This window comes from Pelodiscus sinensis, chromosome 2 (assembly GCF_052426305.1).
Source record: "Pelodiscus sinensis isolate ZL-2025 chromosome 2, ASM5242630v1, whole genome shotgun sequence".
Classification (NCBI taxonomy): domain Eukaryota; kingdom Metazoa; phylum Chordata; order Testudines; family Trionychidae; genus Pelodiscus; species Pelodiscus sinensis.
The window spans coordinates 71374924-71392592 of record NC_143053.1 but is presented as its reverse complement, the minus strand read 5'-3'; the positions used below and the strand labels follow the sequence as shown (position 1 = coordinate 71392592).

General features: G+C 42.7%; 1 protein-coding gene across 1 annotated transcript in view; it reads left to right on the top strand.

The window, feature by feature from the left end:
• Positions 1–6603: 6603 nt before the first annotated feature.
• Positions 6604–17669, top strand: part of LOC102462787 (chloride channel protein C-like) — a 103906-nt gene continuing 92840 nt past the window's right edge. The window contains exons 1-4 of the mRNA XM_089776262.1: positions 6604–7745; positions 13054–13183; positions 14141–14221; positions 17370–17545. Coding sequence (XP_089632388.1) covers positions 7372–7745; positions 13054–13183; positions 14141–14221; positions 17370–17545 — 761 coding nt within the window. The 5' untranslated portion in view covers positions 6604–7371. The remainder of the gene's footprint in view (positions 7746–13053; positions 13184–14140; positions 14222–17369; positions 17546–17669) is intronic.

Sequence of the window (17669 nt, the reverse complement as noted above, 5' to 3'; positions counted from 1 at the left end):
CTGAATAAACTTATTCAATTTGAAGAAAAATTCAGCTAGCTTTCTTTCTATACTTTTCCTTTACAGAATTGTCAATTAAGTCATTGTAAATATAAGCAGGGTCTGAATCAATGCTTCCGTTACAGACAGCTGAAATGGGAAAGAAATCTTGGGTGTGTTTATGTAAATACAGTTCACTCAGTTTGCTTAGGGATGGTAGATAGTCAACTTTTAGAATGGTGCTTTGCCTATTGTAACCATTTTGGCTCTTGTGGGGTCACAAACTGTATTAACACTAAATGCAGGAATTGTGAGATATAATCTCCAATGCTTGCAGTTACTGGGAGAATGCAGAAAATTCAGACTGTATTTAACTCAGTTCAAAGGAGAGAAACTGTCAGTGTAAAGAACATAAGAATGGCCATACTGGATCAGACCAAAGGTCCATCTAGCCTAGTATGCTGTCTGCTGACAGTGGCCAGTGCCAGGTGCCCCAGAAGAGGTGGACCGAAGACAATGATCAAGTGATTTGTCTCCTGCCATCCTTCTCCAGCCTTTGACAAACAGAGGCCAGGGGCACCATTCCTTACCCTGGCTAATAGCCTTTTATGGACCTAACCTCCATGGATTTATCTAGCTCTTTTTTAAACTCTGTTATAGTCCTAGCCTTCACAGCCTCCTCTGGCAAGAAGTTCCACAGGTTGACTGTGCGCTGTGTGAAGAAGAATTTTCTTTTATTAGTTTTAAACCTGCTACGCATTAATTTCATTTGGTGTCCTCTAGTTCTTATATTATGGGAACAACTAAATAACTTTTCTTTATTCACCCTCTCCACACCACTCATGATTTTATACACCTCTATCATATCCCCCTTCAGTCTCCTCTTTTCTTAAACAGAAAAGTCCCAGTCTCTTTAGCCTCTCCTCATATGGGACCCGTTCCAAACCCCTAATCATTTTAGTTGCTCTTTTCTGAACCTTTTCTAATGCCAAAATATCTTTTTTGAGGTGAGGAGACCACATCTGTACGCAGTATTTAAGATGTGGGCATACTATAGTTTTATATAGGGGCAGTAAGATATTCTTTGTCTTATTTTCTATCCCTTTTTTAATAATTCCTAGCATCTTCTTCGCTTTTTTGACTGCCACTGCACACTGCGTGGATGTTTTCAGAGAACTATCCATGATAACTCCAAGATCTCTTTCATGATTAGTTGTAGCTAAATTAGCCCCCATCATATTGCATGTATAGTTGGTTTTTTTTCCCCAATGTGCATTACTTTACCCTTATCTACATTAAATTTCATTTGCCATTTTGTTGCCCAGTCACTCAGTTTGGTGAGATCTTTTTGAAGTTCTTCACAGTCTGCTTTGGTCTTGACTATCTTGAACAGTTTAGTATTGTCCGCAAACTTTGCCACCTCACTCCTTACCCCTTTCTCTAGATCGTTTATGAATAAGTTGATTAGGACTGACCCTGGGGAACACGACTACTTATACCTCTCCATTCTGAAAATTTACCATTTATTCCTACCCTTTGTTTCCTATCTTTTAACCAGTTCTCAATCCATAAAAGGATCTTCCCTCTTATCCCATGACAACCTAATTTACACAAGAGCCTTTGGTGAGGGACCTTGTCAAAGGCTTTCTGGAAATCTAAGTACACTATATCCACTGGATCCCCCTTATCCACATGTTTGTTAACCCCTTCAAAGAACTCTAATAGATTAGTAAGACGTGATTTCCTTTTAAAGAAACCATGTTGACTTTTGCCCAACAAATTATGTTCTTCTACGTGTCTGACAATTTTATTCTTTACTATTGTTTCAACTAATTTGCACGGTACTGATGTTAGACTTACCGGTCTGTAATTACCAGGGTCGCCTCTAGAGCCCTTTTTAAATATTGGTGTTATGTTAGCTGTCTTCCAGTCCTTGGGTACAGAAGCTGATTTAAAGGATAGGTTACAGACCACAGTTAATAGTTCCGTAATTTCACATTTGAGTTCTTTCAGAATGCTTGGGTGAATGCCATCTGGTCCCGGTGATTTGTTACTGTTAAGCTTTTCTGTTTGTTCCAAAATTTCCTCTAATGACACTTCAATCCGGGACAGTTCCTCAGGTTCATCACCCACAAAGAAGGATGCAGGTTTGGGAATCCCCCTAAAGTCCTCAGCTGTGAAGACTGAAGCAAAGAAATCATTTAGTCTCTCCACAATGGCTTTATCATCCTTGATTGTTCCTTTTGTATCTCGATCATCCAGGGGCCCACTGTTTTTTTTAGTAGGCTTCCTACTTCTAATGTACTTAAAAACATTTTGCTATTCCTTTTTGAGTTTTTGGCTAGCTGTTCCTCAAAATCTTCTTTGGCTTTTTCTTTTACATTTTTACACTTAATTTGGCAGTGCTTATGTTCCTTTCTATTTAGCTCACTAGGATTGGACTTCCACTTTTTAAAAGATGCCTTTTTATCTCTCACTGCTTCTTTTACATGGTTGTTAAGCCATGGTGGCTCTTTTTTAGGTCTCTTACTATGTTTTTTATTTGGGGTATACATTTAAGTTGGGCCTCTATTAGGGTATCTTTAAAAAGTTTACATGCAGCTTGCAGGGATTTTACTCTAGTCACTATACCTTTTAATTTCTGTTTAACTAACCTCCTCATTTTTGCATAATTCCCCTTTTTGAAATTAAATGCCAGAGTGTTGGACTGCTGAGGTGTTCTTCCCACCACAGGAATGTTAAATGTTGTTATATTATAGGACCCACTATTCCCAAGCGGTCCTATAGTAGTTACCTCCTGGACCAGATCCTATGCTCCACTCAGGACTAAATCGAGAATTGCCTCTTCCCTTGTGGGGTCCTGTACCAGCTGCTTCAAGAAGCAGTCATTTAAAGCATCAGGAAATTTTATCTCTGCATCTCGTCCTGAGGTGACATGTACCCAGTCAATATGGGGATAATTGAAATTCCCCTTAGAGTTTCAACATCACTATCACTGTCTTGGTCAGGTGGTCGATAATATATCCCTACTGCTATATTCTTATTAGTGCATGGAATAACTATCCATAATGATTCTATGGAACATGTTGATTCATTTAAGATTTTTACTTCATTTGATTCTACATTATCTTTCACATATAGTGCCACTCCGTCACCCGCACGACCTATTCTGTCCTTCCGATATATTTTATATCCCGGTATGGTTGTCCCACTGATTGTCCTCATTCCATCAGGTTTCTGTGATGCCTGTTATGTCAATCTCACCCTTTAATACGAGGTACTCTAGTTCACCCTTCTTATTATTTAGACTTCTAGCATTTGTGTAGAAGCACTTTAAAAAATCGCTACTGTTTATTTGTCTGCCCTTCCCTGATGTATTAGATTCTTGTATATTTGATTGTTTGTCTGATTTGGCCCATACTGTATCATCTCCCCTCCTCTTTTTCTGACTAAAACCTAGAGAAATTCCATCAATGGACTCTCGTCTAAGAGAAGTCTACGTGCTCCTCCACACCAATTGGCTTTCCCCCATCTCTTAGTTTAAAAACTGCTCTATGACCTTTTTACTGTTTAGTGCCAGCAGTCTGGATCCACCTTGGTTTAGGTGGAGCCCATCCTTCCTGTATAGGCTCCCCCTCTCCCAAAAGTGTCCCCAGTTCCTAACAAATCTAAACCCCGCCTGCCTACACCATCGTCTCATCCACGCTGGACTTAAGAACCAGAAAGGAAAAGAACGTTGTCCAACCTACATGGGGTGAGACTGTTACTTATGATTTTGATTATGAACTCTGTTTGTGGTGTTTTCCCACATTAATGCCACGTTACTTCCCTCTCCTTTTATTAAAGTTTTCTTTTCTATACTCAGACTCTGTTCTTGGAGGTGGGGAAGCTTTGCCTTACAGAGGCACCCACGGGTGCTGTGTGAATTTCCTAGGTTACTGGGTGGAGGCTTGAGCCAGTTTTGTGTTGGATAGGGGAAAGGACCTTCTAGCTATTGAACTCAGCCCTGGCAGCTGCTGGTGTTACCTGGCAGAAGGGTTATATAAGCAATATTTTGTAAAGAGGGACTTCAATTATCAATATTGCTGAAGTTGTCAAATCACAGACACTAGAACTGGAAGGGACCTCGAAAGATCATCAAGTCCAGTCCATTGCCCTCATGGCAGGACCAAGCACCATTTAGATCATTCATGTCTGTCTAACTTGTTCTTAAATATCTCCAGTGATTCCACACCCTCCATAGGCAATATATTCCAGTGTTTAACCACCCTGACAGTTAAAAAGTTTTTCTTAATGTCCAACCTTAACCTACCTTTCTGCAGTTTAAGCCCATTGCTTCTTCTCCTTGGCCTCTGAGGATAGGACAACAATTTTTATCCCTCCTCCTTATAACACCCTTTTAGATACTTAAAAACCAATATCATGTCTCCTCTATCTTCTCTTTTCCAAACTAAACAAACCCATTTCTTTCAGTCTTCCCTCATAGTTCATGTTTTCTAGGCTTTTAATCATTTTAGTTGCTCTTCTCTGGACCTTATCCAATTTCTCCACATCTTTCTTGAAATGTGGTGCCCAGAACTAGACACAATACTCTAACTGAGGCCTAACCAGCACAGAGTAGATTGGAAGAATGACTTCTCGTGTCTTGCTCACAACACATCTTTTAATTCATCTCAGAATCACGTTTGCTCTTTTTGCTACAGTGTCACACTAGAATGGACAGTGTTGCCAACTCTCATGATTTGATAACAACTCACAAGCTATTTTGTATTGTGTGGAAGCTGTTGCTCGTGGGATCGTGACAAAGTCCGACCAGAAATGACTTATGAACTGGAGTTAATTTGTCACTTTATTGAACTCTCATGGCAGGAGGAGGCTTCATTAATTTGCCACAGAGTTCACCAATTTTTGGAGGGGTTGTGTTACACACTAGATTGGTCTGACTGAAAAAGGGGTTGTAACACTAAAACATCACTTGGCAACTAAGAAGAGCAAACAGTAGTGCTCTGCCACACAAGTACAGGAGACTGACTGACTGTCTCCATTTATGAGATCATGTAGCTATTATCTTCTGTGTAAACCAAAAGGTAGACCTTAGACAGTCATATTTATGCCATCTGCGAGGAACAGAAAACCAGGTTAAAAATCAAGCTTTCTCCATAACTTGGGTCATTTATGTATGTACCACTTCTATGCCTTTAGATAAACAATATGACCATTGTTATATATACCGGGACACACACACACACACACACACACACACACAATCCAAAATATATAATTATAAAATTATATGCATACAAGATTGCATAAATATATTGGGTGAAATTCTGTCTCTGCTGATGTCAATGGGTAGTTTTCTTTTGCTTTACACTCTGTCCTACTATCCTCCTTCCCATTTTAAGCGTGGAGGAGAACTATAAATTCAAGCAAAATTAGCATACACATTTTAGTATTTGATTACAATATACTCTTTATCCCCTTTCTGAGGTGCAAAGCACAGAGCTTGGCTACTTGTGGTTACTAAAGACCCTAATATTCCTTAGGTAAACATAGGTTGAATTCCAACTAACATGATTGTTATGCCTCCCTAAATTGTGCCTGCAATTTCAAGTGGAAAAATATTCTTTACTTTCTGCCCATAACTGCTGTGTTGTGTTTCTGTGTGCTGCTAAACAACTGTCGGGCTCCCTCCAAAGCTGGCTGATTTTCAATGGTGTTGATGAATTAGCTCCTTGTTATCATATCTCTGTCAGGAGTGCCTCATGTATTCCTAATGCACCCGTCACTATGGTAACCCCAAACCAAATACACAGATTAAGGATAGCACAAATATTTTTCTTAAAGGGATCTCATTCTCCACCTCTCTGACTATTCTTTCTTTTTTTGGGAGGGTGGGGATGGGGTGAGGGAAGGTTGCAATTCCTTGTAATAATCTGTAAAGTGCTGCAGCAATGGGCATAGTATAAGAATGTAGGTGGAATGAAGGTATGAGATCGTTATCAAGTATAAAATGTGTCTCTCTGACTTTCATGTATTTCTTCCAGATGACCAGAAGTCACATATAGTAATTCTTACCCCAGACATTCAACACTCATCACTTGCAGCATGACCAGGAAGCATTTATGTCAAATCTGAACAAATCCGTTGTAACTTTTCCATATTATCTCATTGCAGAGCCAGCAGTATATAGCAGCTGAAATGTAGCAGATCTATCCTCCTGTGTCCTGTTATGAGTTACAAAAAACCTGCACCACAGGAGGCAAGCACACAGTATTGTTACTTCATTTTCTATTTACAGTAAATATTTCTGATTTACTGAAGTAGATGCAGACCTGTCTGCAGTCATGACTATATGCACTCATAAAAATGCCACTACAGAGTGGTTGTGCTTTGCTGATTTCTGGTAGTCTTTTCTCCCTCTTATTAAGTTTACCTCAGACTTGTTTGCTGGAGTAGAAATACAATTCAGGATTTAATGAGTCTCAATTCAATGTTCTTCTTTAATACAAAAAAGAAGAAAATAAATAATTAAATATAAATAAAAATATAAAATAAATATAAAAAACCAAGAGATGCTTTAGTTTTGATGGAGCATAATCCAGCTCTTATTTACTGTGTATTTAGAGGAACAAAGAATCTTATGAATTTGTGTTGTGGGATTAATTTGTTCAAGAACAAATTTTTTTCCACTCTTTTTATTTGTGCCACTCAAGTCATATTTAAAGAAGTGCTACTATAATTTTCCAATGTTTTAAAAAACAGAAAGCATTCCAATTCACATCAATGCCCATTTTAGGATTTTCACTTTGCCCAATTCTCAACATTGCACACGATTTGTGATTAAATATGTAGATAGCTGCTGGTAATGAGTTTAAGTGAAATGCAGTTCAGTAGTTTATAATTTAATTAATTATAATTACACTGCTTTATACTTTTGGTGTGCTGGATACCACACTAGTGCTTGGGGATGTTTTGGTCAAAAGATGAATTCTGTAGCATGGACCTGTCTATGCTTATATCAGAAGCAACCTTTTTTTATGGACAATGCATACACAGTACAGAGAGTTCAGTGTATTGCTCCAAATGCTTCAGCATTCTGGGTTTTTTATTATATATTTATATGAGTTACGAAGACTTCTGAAGAACCTAACACATGTTCCGTTTACATTTTTTTAAAATTTCCTTTTTAAAGGATTATTTTTCACTTGTACATTCACCGAGGAAAACCTAGAATTATTTCTGAGTCTCATTAACCTGCAACTAAATTCTTCTACTTCAAATGAATTCTTCACCAACTCTAGTTCAGTCAAGTTTTCAGTGACACAAACAAAACAGATCTATGTACTGCCATGACAAACCAAACCCACAACATAAATCAGCCAATCTCTGATGGACAGGTTGAGAACACCACCCTGGTGTATTTTTCCATCTCTACCCTTCTCTAAGCAAAGAGACTGGTGTGTACAGTGTCACGTAATTCTTGTTAGCACACCAACAATTCTTGGGGTTTTGGGAATGTGGTCCCTTCTTTCCTGTAAGAGATGTATGGAGAATACTGAAGAGGAGATGCTGCTGATAGAAGAAGAGCCTGATTTGATTCATTCTGTGGATCCTAGGAAGTGTTGCCGCAGTATACGAGATGGTTCAGCAAACTATAACTGCAGAAAGGAGGAGAGAGACTGTCAAGTACCTCATGAGAGTTTGGATTATTTACCATCACACAGTAGATCTTACAAGAAGTGGCTACAGGAGAAAACATACAGGTAACAATGTCTCAAATATGTGCTATTCTATTCCTCCTAGATCACAGGAAACTTGGTTTAACTCTGATTATCACCAAACTATGGGAACACAAATACATTGAAGTGTATAGATCTTTCTAGAGAGTAAATGTATTCAGTTGTGGGAAATGGGAGGGCAAACGGTCTCTTTACTAATTGTGCATGGTAGTTTCTGAGGGCATGTCTGCACTAGGAAATTATTCTGAAATAAGTAAAATCAACATCATAATTCCATAGTTAACAAAATGAAAATAGCATGTCCCCACTATGGGGAGACATTGAAATTAGTCAGAATTATTTCAAAATAGCATATCCACACTGGTTGGAGCCTGCCTCAGAAACACTCTGGGAAAGACACCAGGTGCATGGATAGTTCCTGTGGCTGCTTGGTCTGGCAAGCTGCGATGCATACTTTCGGGGCTCCTCTCTACCGCTGTGCTTCTCATGCTACTCCTCCACTGCCTCCCCCGTCGTGGGACACAAAACAGATGCAGTGTGCTCTGGTTGCCCTTGCGGATGCCACAGCACTCAAAGCATGGAGTTGGAGCTGCAGTGCTAGATTCGCAGCCCTCGCACTGTGCTTCATAGTGCAGTACTTCCAAAGTGCAGTACTTCCGCATGCTGCTCCAGCAGGATGAGGACCAGCCTGGACTACAGTCCCTGATCACCCAGGTCCTGGTGTTCCTGCTACTGCACTCGCCCCTCAGTCCGCTGGACACCATGGAATGTTGCTTCTCATGGTAGGAGACCAGTTTGGACTGGTGGGACCACATCACCCTGCAGTGATGGGCCGACCAGCAGTGTCTCCAGAACTTCTGCATGTGGAAAGCCATCTCCCTTGAGTTCTGCAAGTGGCTTGCCCCTGCCCTCCAGGCACCAGCCCCGCAAGCCTCTGTCAAAGCTCACCATGCTGGACAGATACTGCTCCATTGGGAACCAGGTCAGCATGGGGAAATCCACAGTTGGGGCTGTGCTCCCTAACTGCAGGGGGGCCATATGCAGCATGTACAACCCCATCCTAGTCCCCGACCACTGTGCCTCAGACTACATAAACAGGAAGGGGGACTTCTTCATGGTGCTGCAGGCCCTCGTGGATCACAAGGGATGATTCACTGACATCAAGATCAGCTGATTGGAAGATGCACACTGCCCACATCTTCCAGAGCTCCTGCCTGTTCCCAGAGATGCATGCCAGCACTTTTTTCCTCAACCGCACCATCAGAGTTGAGGAGGTAGACATGCCCATTGTGATCCTGGATGATGCAGCCTACCCCTTACTCCCCTGGCTCATGAAGCCCTAAACAGGCAGCCTGCACCCCACTAAGGAGCACTTCAGGTTGAGAAGGTGCTGCATGGTGGTGGAGTGTGTGGTTGGCCATTTAAAGGGGAAGTTCAGGAGTCTCCTCACCTGTCTGGACCTCCATGAGTGCAACATCCTCTTTGGGGTGGCAGCCTGCTGTGTGCTCCACAACTTGTGTGAGAGCAAGGGGGAAATTTTTCTGCCAGGGTCGGGGGCAGAGGGTGAACAGCTGACCAGGGCATCCAAGGAGCTAGACACAAGCACAATACAGAGAGCACATCAAGGGGTTGTGCTCATCACGGAGGCCTTGCAGGAAAGTTTCATCCAAGGCCAGCTGTGAGACTCTCTCCCCACCCTGTGCCTCTCCACGGGGGGCTCCTGCAATCCCCTCTGTGTGCCTTTTCATTCCCCATTCCTCCCTTCTCTTGCCCTCCCCTGCAGAGCAAATAATAAAGCCTTCTTTTGTGAAAAAGGAGGACTGTTTATTGGTAGGGATGGAAACAGGGGAGGGACTGAGGAAAGAAGCTGGAATGGGGGAGGGGGAAAGAAGCAGGAGGAGAGCTCAGGGATGGGGCTGGGACTGGTGCCTGCCTCTGGTTGGTCAGGAGGTTTTGTCTGCCTGAGAGGTCCCACTACCATGTGTTCTGGAGCCCCGGCAGCTTCTAGGGTTAGGGGGGCTAGGAGGAGAAGCCACGGGGAGGAGAGGGCAGGGAAGTGGCTGCTGGCTCGCTCTATGCATGAGGCCATGTATTCCATCACTGAGGTGAGGGAGGAGCATATAGCCTTGTGCTGGTGTGCCAGCTGGTCCTAGGCAGCCTTCCTCTGCTCCTGGTTATGAGCCTGCTCCCAGTGCTCCTCCTTGAGCCTGCAGATAAGGGACTGCAGGTAGACCATCTGTGCCTGCATCAGGTCCTCATGGGTTCTCTTCTGCCTGCAGAGATGGGTAGATGGCGCGGGAGGTGGTGGATGCACCAAGCTCACAGCTGGCCCAGCTTTGAAGAAAAGTTACAAGGACAGTCATCCCAGACACTGGGTATGAAGCCTAGCCTTATTAATCTTGGAGCCGACACTGAAGGTCACAGTTCACACAATGGCTTTGAGAAAGGCTATCTATTGCTTAGACAGTGGGCACTTTCCTGCAGGGGCACACAAAAACTATTTCAGAATAGCATTTTTCTATTTCAAAATAGCACGTCCACACTGAGTGGACCCTGAACCAAAGTTAAGGCTGGCCGGAACCAGTGCCAACAGGGCATCAGGTTAGGACTTAGTGTGCGGGGCTACTGTCTGAGGCTAACTGAGCTCCGTGATTAAAGGGACCCTACCCCCACCCTGGACAGACAGTTCTCAGGGTTCCCCACTGGCTTGTCTACCTCGATGAGGGACAGCAAAGCAGTCCTGTCTTGGAGTGCCCTGAGTGCCCACACTCGGGACACCACAGCACTCGGCCACATGGAGTCAGAGCTGCCTCTGGGCACGGCGGTATGTCTCATTGGGTCGTTGCCATCAGCCCGGCTGCACTTGCTGCAGGCTGCCATCCAGGCAGTCCAGAGGGGGGCTGTCAGGATTCAGTAGGCCCTGAGGGAGAGTGTCCACCCCGAAAAGCCCTCAGAGCCTCCCCGGTCTTCCCCACCAGAGGCTTGTGCCCCATTCTTCCCTCACATCTTTCCACTTACCCCTCTCTAGCCTCCCTTCCTGATGTCAAATAAAAGACACGTATGTTCAAAAATAGATACTGGGTTTATTGAACAAAACTGAGGGGGGGAGGATGAACCTCTGGGGAGACTGGGAAAAGGAGGTGGGAGAGGGGAAGAGACAGGATGGAAGAGGGGAGGGGGAAACCTGGGAGGAGAAAGCTGGAAGGGGGAAGCAAGGGGAAGAAGGGGGAGGGGAAGCTCAGGGTTGGGGGTCTCGCTGGACCAACCTGACTTTCATGCTAACCTGCTTCTGGGTTTGCATGTGGCCTGTGGTGGCCAAGCTGGCAGATATCCTGCCATAGACGGCCGCATTCCTCTGTCTAGTGCGGAGATCATGGATGTTGGGGCATCCCTCCCAAACCTGAATAAGGTCCATGATCTCCACTCTGGACCAGGATGGCGCCCGCCTTCTTAGGCTCCTGCGAGCTGGCAGACTGATCCTGGGGAGTGGCGGAGGACTGGTTTGCTGGCTCATGTTTTGGGGCCACTGGGTCAGGGCCCCTGGTGGTCACTGCTGGCTCTGGGCTGGCAGGCTTGGAGCTGGCACAGGCACTGTGGCCAGGGTCTACCCCTTTAATGTCTCCGGGGCTGGAGGAGAGGAGAGTAAGCTTTCCTGGCTGTGCCCAGAGTGGGCATCTGGGTTCCCTGGGAAGGGCTGGAGGCCCCGTATTTCGAATTAAGTGTCTACACAGCACTTAATTCGAAATAGCTATTTCGAATTTGGCATTACTCCTCGTAGAATGAGGCTTACCAAATTTGAAATAAGGGCTCCACTATTTCGAATTTATTTCAAAATTGTGGTTTGTCTGTGTAGACGCTATTAAAGTTAATTCAAAATAACTGCTGTTATTTTGAATTAACTTTGTAGTGCAGACATACCCAAAGTCCTTTCCCTGGAAGAACTTATACCCTTTGATTCTGAGAAATTGACTGAGCATGCCAATAGTATAACTTTTTGTTCAGTTTTACAATTTGGAAGGAAAAGGTTATGTTAAAGACTTTGCAAGGGATTTGTGGATATTCTCCTCATGGGAAATTTCTTGCAAATATCTGACCTTGTTGTATTCTAAAGCCAAAAATGTTCTCTCAAAATGTTTTATGAGCCTAAGAAATAAGTCATATCTGACGGGTGATTAGTAGAAAATGACACATCACACTAACCAAGAATTATTTGTACAGCCCCAGAGGTGTACATTTTATTTTAAGAATATATAAACTAGAGGCAAAGGCATAAGTTTATATCATTTATGCTCTGTGTCAATGCATCAACTAAAATTGGGAAACGCAGTGCAACTTTTGAAGCTATTATGATAGAGATAAAGCCACTGCTGCTATTCAAAATATAATGCTACTTAGTACCTTTCTATGGCACTTTACTTCTTCTGAGTGCCAAAGTTATGCTCAGACGAGTATATGACAGATTGTTGAATAATATGTGCCTTATTAGCCCTGAACTAACTAATCTGTATGATTTCAGCAAACATTCTTTAGTCCATGGCACTGCCTGGGTCCACTTGAAGGGTGATTATAGTGCCACCAGATTCCTATGGCTTTGTTTATGTCAGATATTAGAGCATTTTCCCACTAAGTTATTGGTAAAATCTTGCCCAGGGTGGTAGAATCCGAAAGGTGGTTTTGGCATGTGATGCCTATTAGGTGATTATTCTGAAATGAGTTCTTGATCTTAGATCAGTTTATGGGTATCCCACTGTGAAAATCTTCACTACAGCTGATGTTTAGTGGAAGTCCCTAGTCTCTCAGCAGAGACCAAATGCTGCATGGATGTGAGGAGACTAACTGGGGGAGCCCCTTCATGTCAGGGATGGGGCAGAGTGAGGGTATGAGCAATGCCCAGCTGTAGCATGGCCACGAACAGTCGTAAACTTCAGTTTCCAGGATTGAGAGTCTGGTGCCTCCATGAACTCTGAATTCTCTAGAGATGAGGAAAAACACCTTATAATATTTGGTGCACTGATAAAGAAATACGACTTCTTGGCTCTTAAGTTAAAAAGTTTTGACATCCCTCTGTGTGTTTCTGTCTATGTTGTATTGTATCTTTAACTAACATTATCTAACTCCTTAGCCAAATGGAACTGATTCCCAAAGAAAGCTGGCTCTTAGTGAGTATTTGTAAGTTCCTGTTTAACATACCAGGCTTATGTATTTTGGTTTCTCTTGCAGTCACAGATAATAATCAAAACAACAAACAATGAGTCATACCTGTTTGCTAGAGGCAATTTGACAAACCACCTAAAATTGCTGCAAAGGACTAATGTTACTTTTCCACCTTTAGAACTGACTGGGATCGATGGCTATTGATGGGCCTAATTGGAATAGGAGTAGGAATGCTGGGATTCCTGACACATCAGATAATTGACTATCTCATCAAACTGAAATGGGAACTGGTGGAAAATTACCTCCAGGTGAGCATAAGAAAAATAAACTGGCCTCTCTTTTTACTTTGTTGTGAGTGGTAGTAAAACTTCACAAACAGGACATTTTTACCCAGCTACTCTACTGGCATCTTCTGCTCCTAATGTTTATATCCCCCCTGCAGACAATGAAGCATCTGCTACTCATTGGGAAACACAATAGCTGACATTCAGTACATGATAAGCAGTTGGCTTAGCAAGGCTTCTGCACATAGAGGCAACTATTTGGTAAATACAATCATATCAAACTCTACTGGTCTGATCTGAAAAGAGAATGAAGCCAGATGTAATTTTCTAGAAAGCTGTTGCCATCAATCACTGTCTCAAAAGACTGGCTGCCCAAGCCCAACCCCTTTCTGGAGCACAGAGACAGACTTTTCCCTCTTCCCTCCCTTTCTCAAGGGCTTAGCGCTTAAGCACATACACAAGTTATATTGACTCTGTTGCTTAAGTTCTGTCCTGATTTGGGGCTTTCCGGAAACACTAAAATACCCTTTGCTATATTGTATGGGCATTGGCAAATTGGTTTGGAATGCTAAAAGCCAATGTGAATCTTTGCCCTTATCTAAACATATCTAAAATTCACCCCCATATTTTTGAAAAGTCTACATTACTTGCTTCTCTTTCCCTTGGTTTTCATTTCTGTATGCTGTAAATTGCAGGACTTGCTATAGTAGGTTATATAAGAAGATGGGCAAAGGAACAGAAATATGCAGTAGTTGTCAGCACATAGGGTGCAAGTAAGAAGAAAAGTATAGGGATTGACCACAACATCATTTTTCTGAGGCTTGGGTGGATGATGCACTGTCTGTGAACTCAGACAAAAACCAGTCTGTGTATCTCTGAATATATATCATTATATATAATGTTGGCAGTGTTTAGAGGTAGTACACATACTTGTAGTCTATACCATTGCTGATACTAATAAATAATCTGTAAAATTGGCAGAGCGGCAACTTCCACATGACCTGGATTTGCATACTTGGGTTGGGACTGGCCATGGTTGTTGTATCTTCAGGGTTAGTGGTGGTAAGTATGTCTCTTTTTCAACTACTGTACAACTTACTGTAAAATATCAGCAGAGTTCTGAGAGATGGAGGCTTAATTCTAAGACAGGAGTGTGAGAACATATGCACTGTGAAGTACTTACTAAGAAACAGGATGAGGCTCCTTTTTGTTGTTGCAGTGCCTGCTAAGTGTGACTGTAGTTAAGCCTTCTCAGCATTTCTCCGTGGTTTCTGTTTTACTGGCTATATAGGGAGTCCTGGGATTGATATCCAGTCTGAGATCCAAATTCAGGCCCTGTGAGCACATGCAATTCCAGTGGAAGTCTCAGGCAAATTAAATGGTGGTATAAATGGTTGTATAAGTTAATACTTTATATGTACATTGGTCATAAAATGGATATAAGGGGCAAATTGGCCTAACTGGCACAGAGTTGGGGCCTGATCCTAATATACCCATGTAGAATGACTTCACATGGGGTTTGGATCAGAGCTCTGTGTAAAATAAGTATAACTTACATTTCCAGCTCTCCTTTGAGGTGCCAGCTCCCCAACCAGATAGCAAAGTCAGCACAGAAAGCCTTTTTCTCTCTCACTGGGTTCAGTTAGGGTATGTCTACACTACCCCGCTAGTTCGAACTAGCGGGGGTAATGTAGTCATCCGCAGTTGCAAATGAAGCCCGGGATTTGAATTTCCCGGGCTTCATTTGCATGAAGCCGGCCGGCGCCATTTTTAAATGCCGGCTAGTTCGAACCCCGTGCCGCGCGGCTACACGCGGCACAGAGTAGCTAGTTCGGATTAGGCTTCTAATGGAACGAGGAGTACAGCTAGTTCGGATTAGGAAGCCTAATCCGAACTAGCTACTCCGTGCCGCGTGTAGCCGCGCGGCACGGGGTTCGAACTAGCCGGCATTTAAAAATGGCGCCGGCCGGCTTCATGCAAATGAAGCCCGGGAAATTCAAATCCCGGGCTTCATTTGCAACTGCGGATGACTACATTACCCCCGCTAGTTCAAACTAGTGGGGTAGTGTAGACATACCCTTAGAGACTAATGAAATAAATAAATAAATAAATAAATAACATGAGCTTTAGTGGGTACAATCCACTTTTTCAGCTGAGTGAAGCAAAAAGGAGAAAACCTCCAAATTAAAAGCAGAAAAAGAAGGGAGGGGGGAGAAGTGCTCCTCTGCCATGTATATTGGCCAAACTAGATGCTCTCTATGACAAAGGAGAAATGGACGCAAATCAGATGTTTGAAATGGTAGCACACAGAAACCTAGGGGGACAGGGACAATAACTTTTTAACCTGCCTGGGCACTCATTAATATATTTAAAAGCAGCCATTCTTGTACAAAGTAATTTTAGGAACCTACTACAGAGAGAGACTGGGGAACTGGCCTTCATATGCAAATTTGACACTAACTAAGGGATTGAACAAAGGCTTGAACTGGATGGGCCATTATGTTCAACACCCAAATGACATCAAATGCTAAGTATGGAACACTTACAGCCCATTCTATTAGCCTCTTTTAACATGGGCGCTATAATTGACCTTTTTTCCCCTCCCCCTTTCCCTTCTTTTCTGCTTTAAAGGGGGTTTTTGCCTTTTTGCTCCACTCCTTGGAAGAAGTGGGTTGTGCCCTCGAAAGCTCATGATCATAGAATACGAGAAGTGGAAGGGATCTTGAGAGGTCATCAAGTCCAGCCCCCTGCCCTCACAGCAGGACCAAGCACCATCTAGATCATCCTTGATAAATGTCTACCTAATCTGCTCTTAAATATCTCCAGTGATGCAGATTCCAGAACCTCCCTTGGCAATTTATTCTGGTGTTTCACCATCCTCCTAGTGAAATAGTTTTTCCTAATGTCCAGCCTAAACCTCCCTTGCTGCAATTTAAGCCCATTGCTTCTTGTCCTATCATCAGAGGTCAAGGAGAACAATTTTTCTCCCTTCTTCTTGTAACACCCTTTTTAGATACTTGAAAACCGATATCATGCCCCCTCAATTTTCTCTTCTCTAAACTAACCAAAGCCAATTCTTTGTCTTCCCACATAGCTCATGTTTTCTAGACCTTTAATAATTTTTGTTGCTCTTCTCTGGACATTCTCCAATTTCTCCACATCTTTCTTGAAATGTGGTGCCCAGAACTGGACACAGTACTCCAACTGAGGCCTAATCAGTGCAGTGCAGAGCTGAAGAATGACTCCTCATGTCTTGCTCACAACACTTCTGTTAATGCATCCCAGAATTATGTTTGCTTTTTTTGCAACAGTGTCACACTGTTGACTCATATTTACCTTGTGGTTCACTATCCCCCCTAGATTCTTTTCTGCAATACTCCTTCCTAGACAGTCGCTTCCCATTCTGTATGTGTGGAACCGATGGTTCCTTCCTAAGTAAAGTACTTTATATTTGTCTTTATTAAACTTAATCCTGTTTACTTCAGACCATTTCTCTAGTTTGTCCAGATCATTTTGAATGATGACCCTATCCTCCAAAGTACTTGCAACCCCTCCCAGCTTGGTATCATCTGCAAACTTAATAAGTGTACACTCTATGCCAATATCTAAATCGTTGATGAAGTTATTGAACTGAACAGGTCCCCAAACAGACCCCTGCAGAATCCCACTTGTTACGCCCTTTCAGCATGATTGTGAACCAATAATCATTCCTCTCTGAGAACAGTTATCCAGCCAGTTATGCCCCCACCTTATAGTAGCCCCATCTAGGTTGTATTTCCCTAGTTTATTGATACTTCATAGTTTATGATATATATTTGTTAGTCTCTAAGGTGCTACAGAACCACTCATTTTTTTAAGTTACGGACTAACATGGCTACCCCTCTGAGACTTTGGGTTCTGTTTAGACACAAGAAGGCAGTCAGTTACTTAATGGGAGAAAAAGAGAAAAATAAACATTTCAATGAGCTCTCCAAAAAGATAAGGGAAAGGTATAGGTGTGATATATGTATCTATTTACTTAATACAGAAGTCTTGAGGAATGTAGGAGGGGGAACTGAAAGAATGGATGACCTGATAAAACAAAATACTGCAATTTCAGTGAGAAGCTATAAGCTGTTAGTAAATAGAGCAATGTGCACTGCGATTATTAGCTGCAGGTGGACCTGAATTCATGCATCTGGAAAACATCTTTGATTCTTTCTCTTTGCAGTTCTTTTGTCCAGAAGGTGCACCATATGGGCTTCCAGAAGTCATTGGATTTCTCAATGGTGCTTCTATTCGACACATTTTTAATATCAAGACTTTTTTGGGGACGTTTGTTTCCTGTCTTCTGGCTGTGGCTTCTGGGCTCTTCTGTGGACCAGAAGGCCCTATGATTCACTTGGGGTAAGGAACACCATGCAGGAGTTTAAACTATCAGGGTCTGATTGTCCATTGCTTTACATCTTGTATAATCATTTACATCAGTAAAACACTCATATCAGAATTGTTCTCTCACCCACTTGATGGC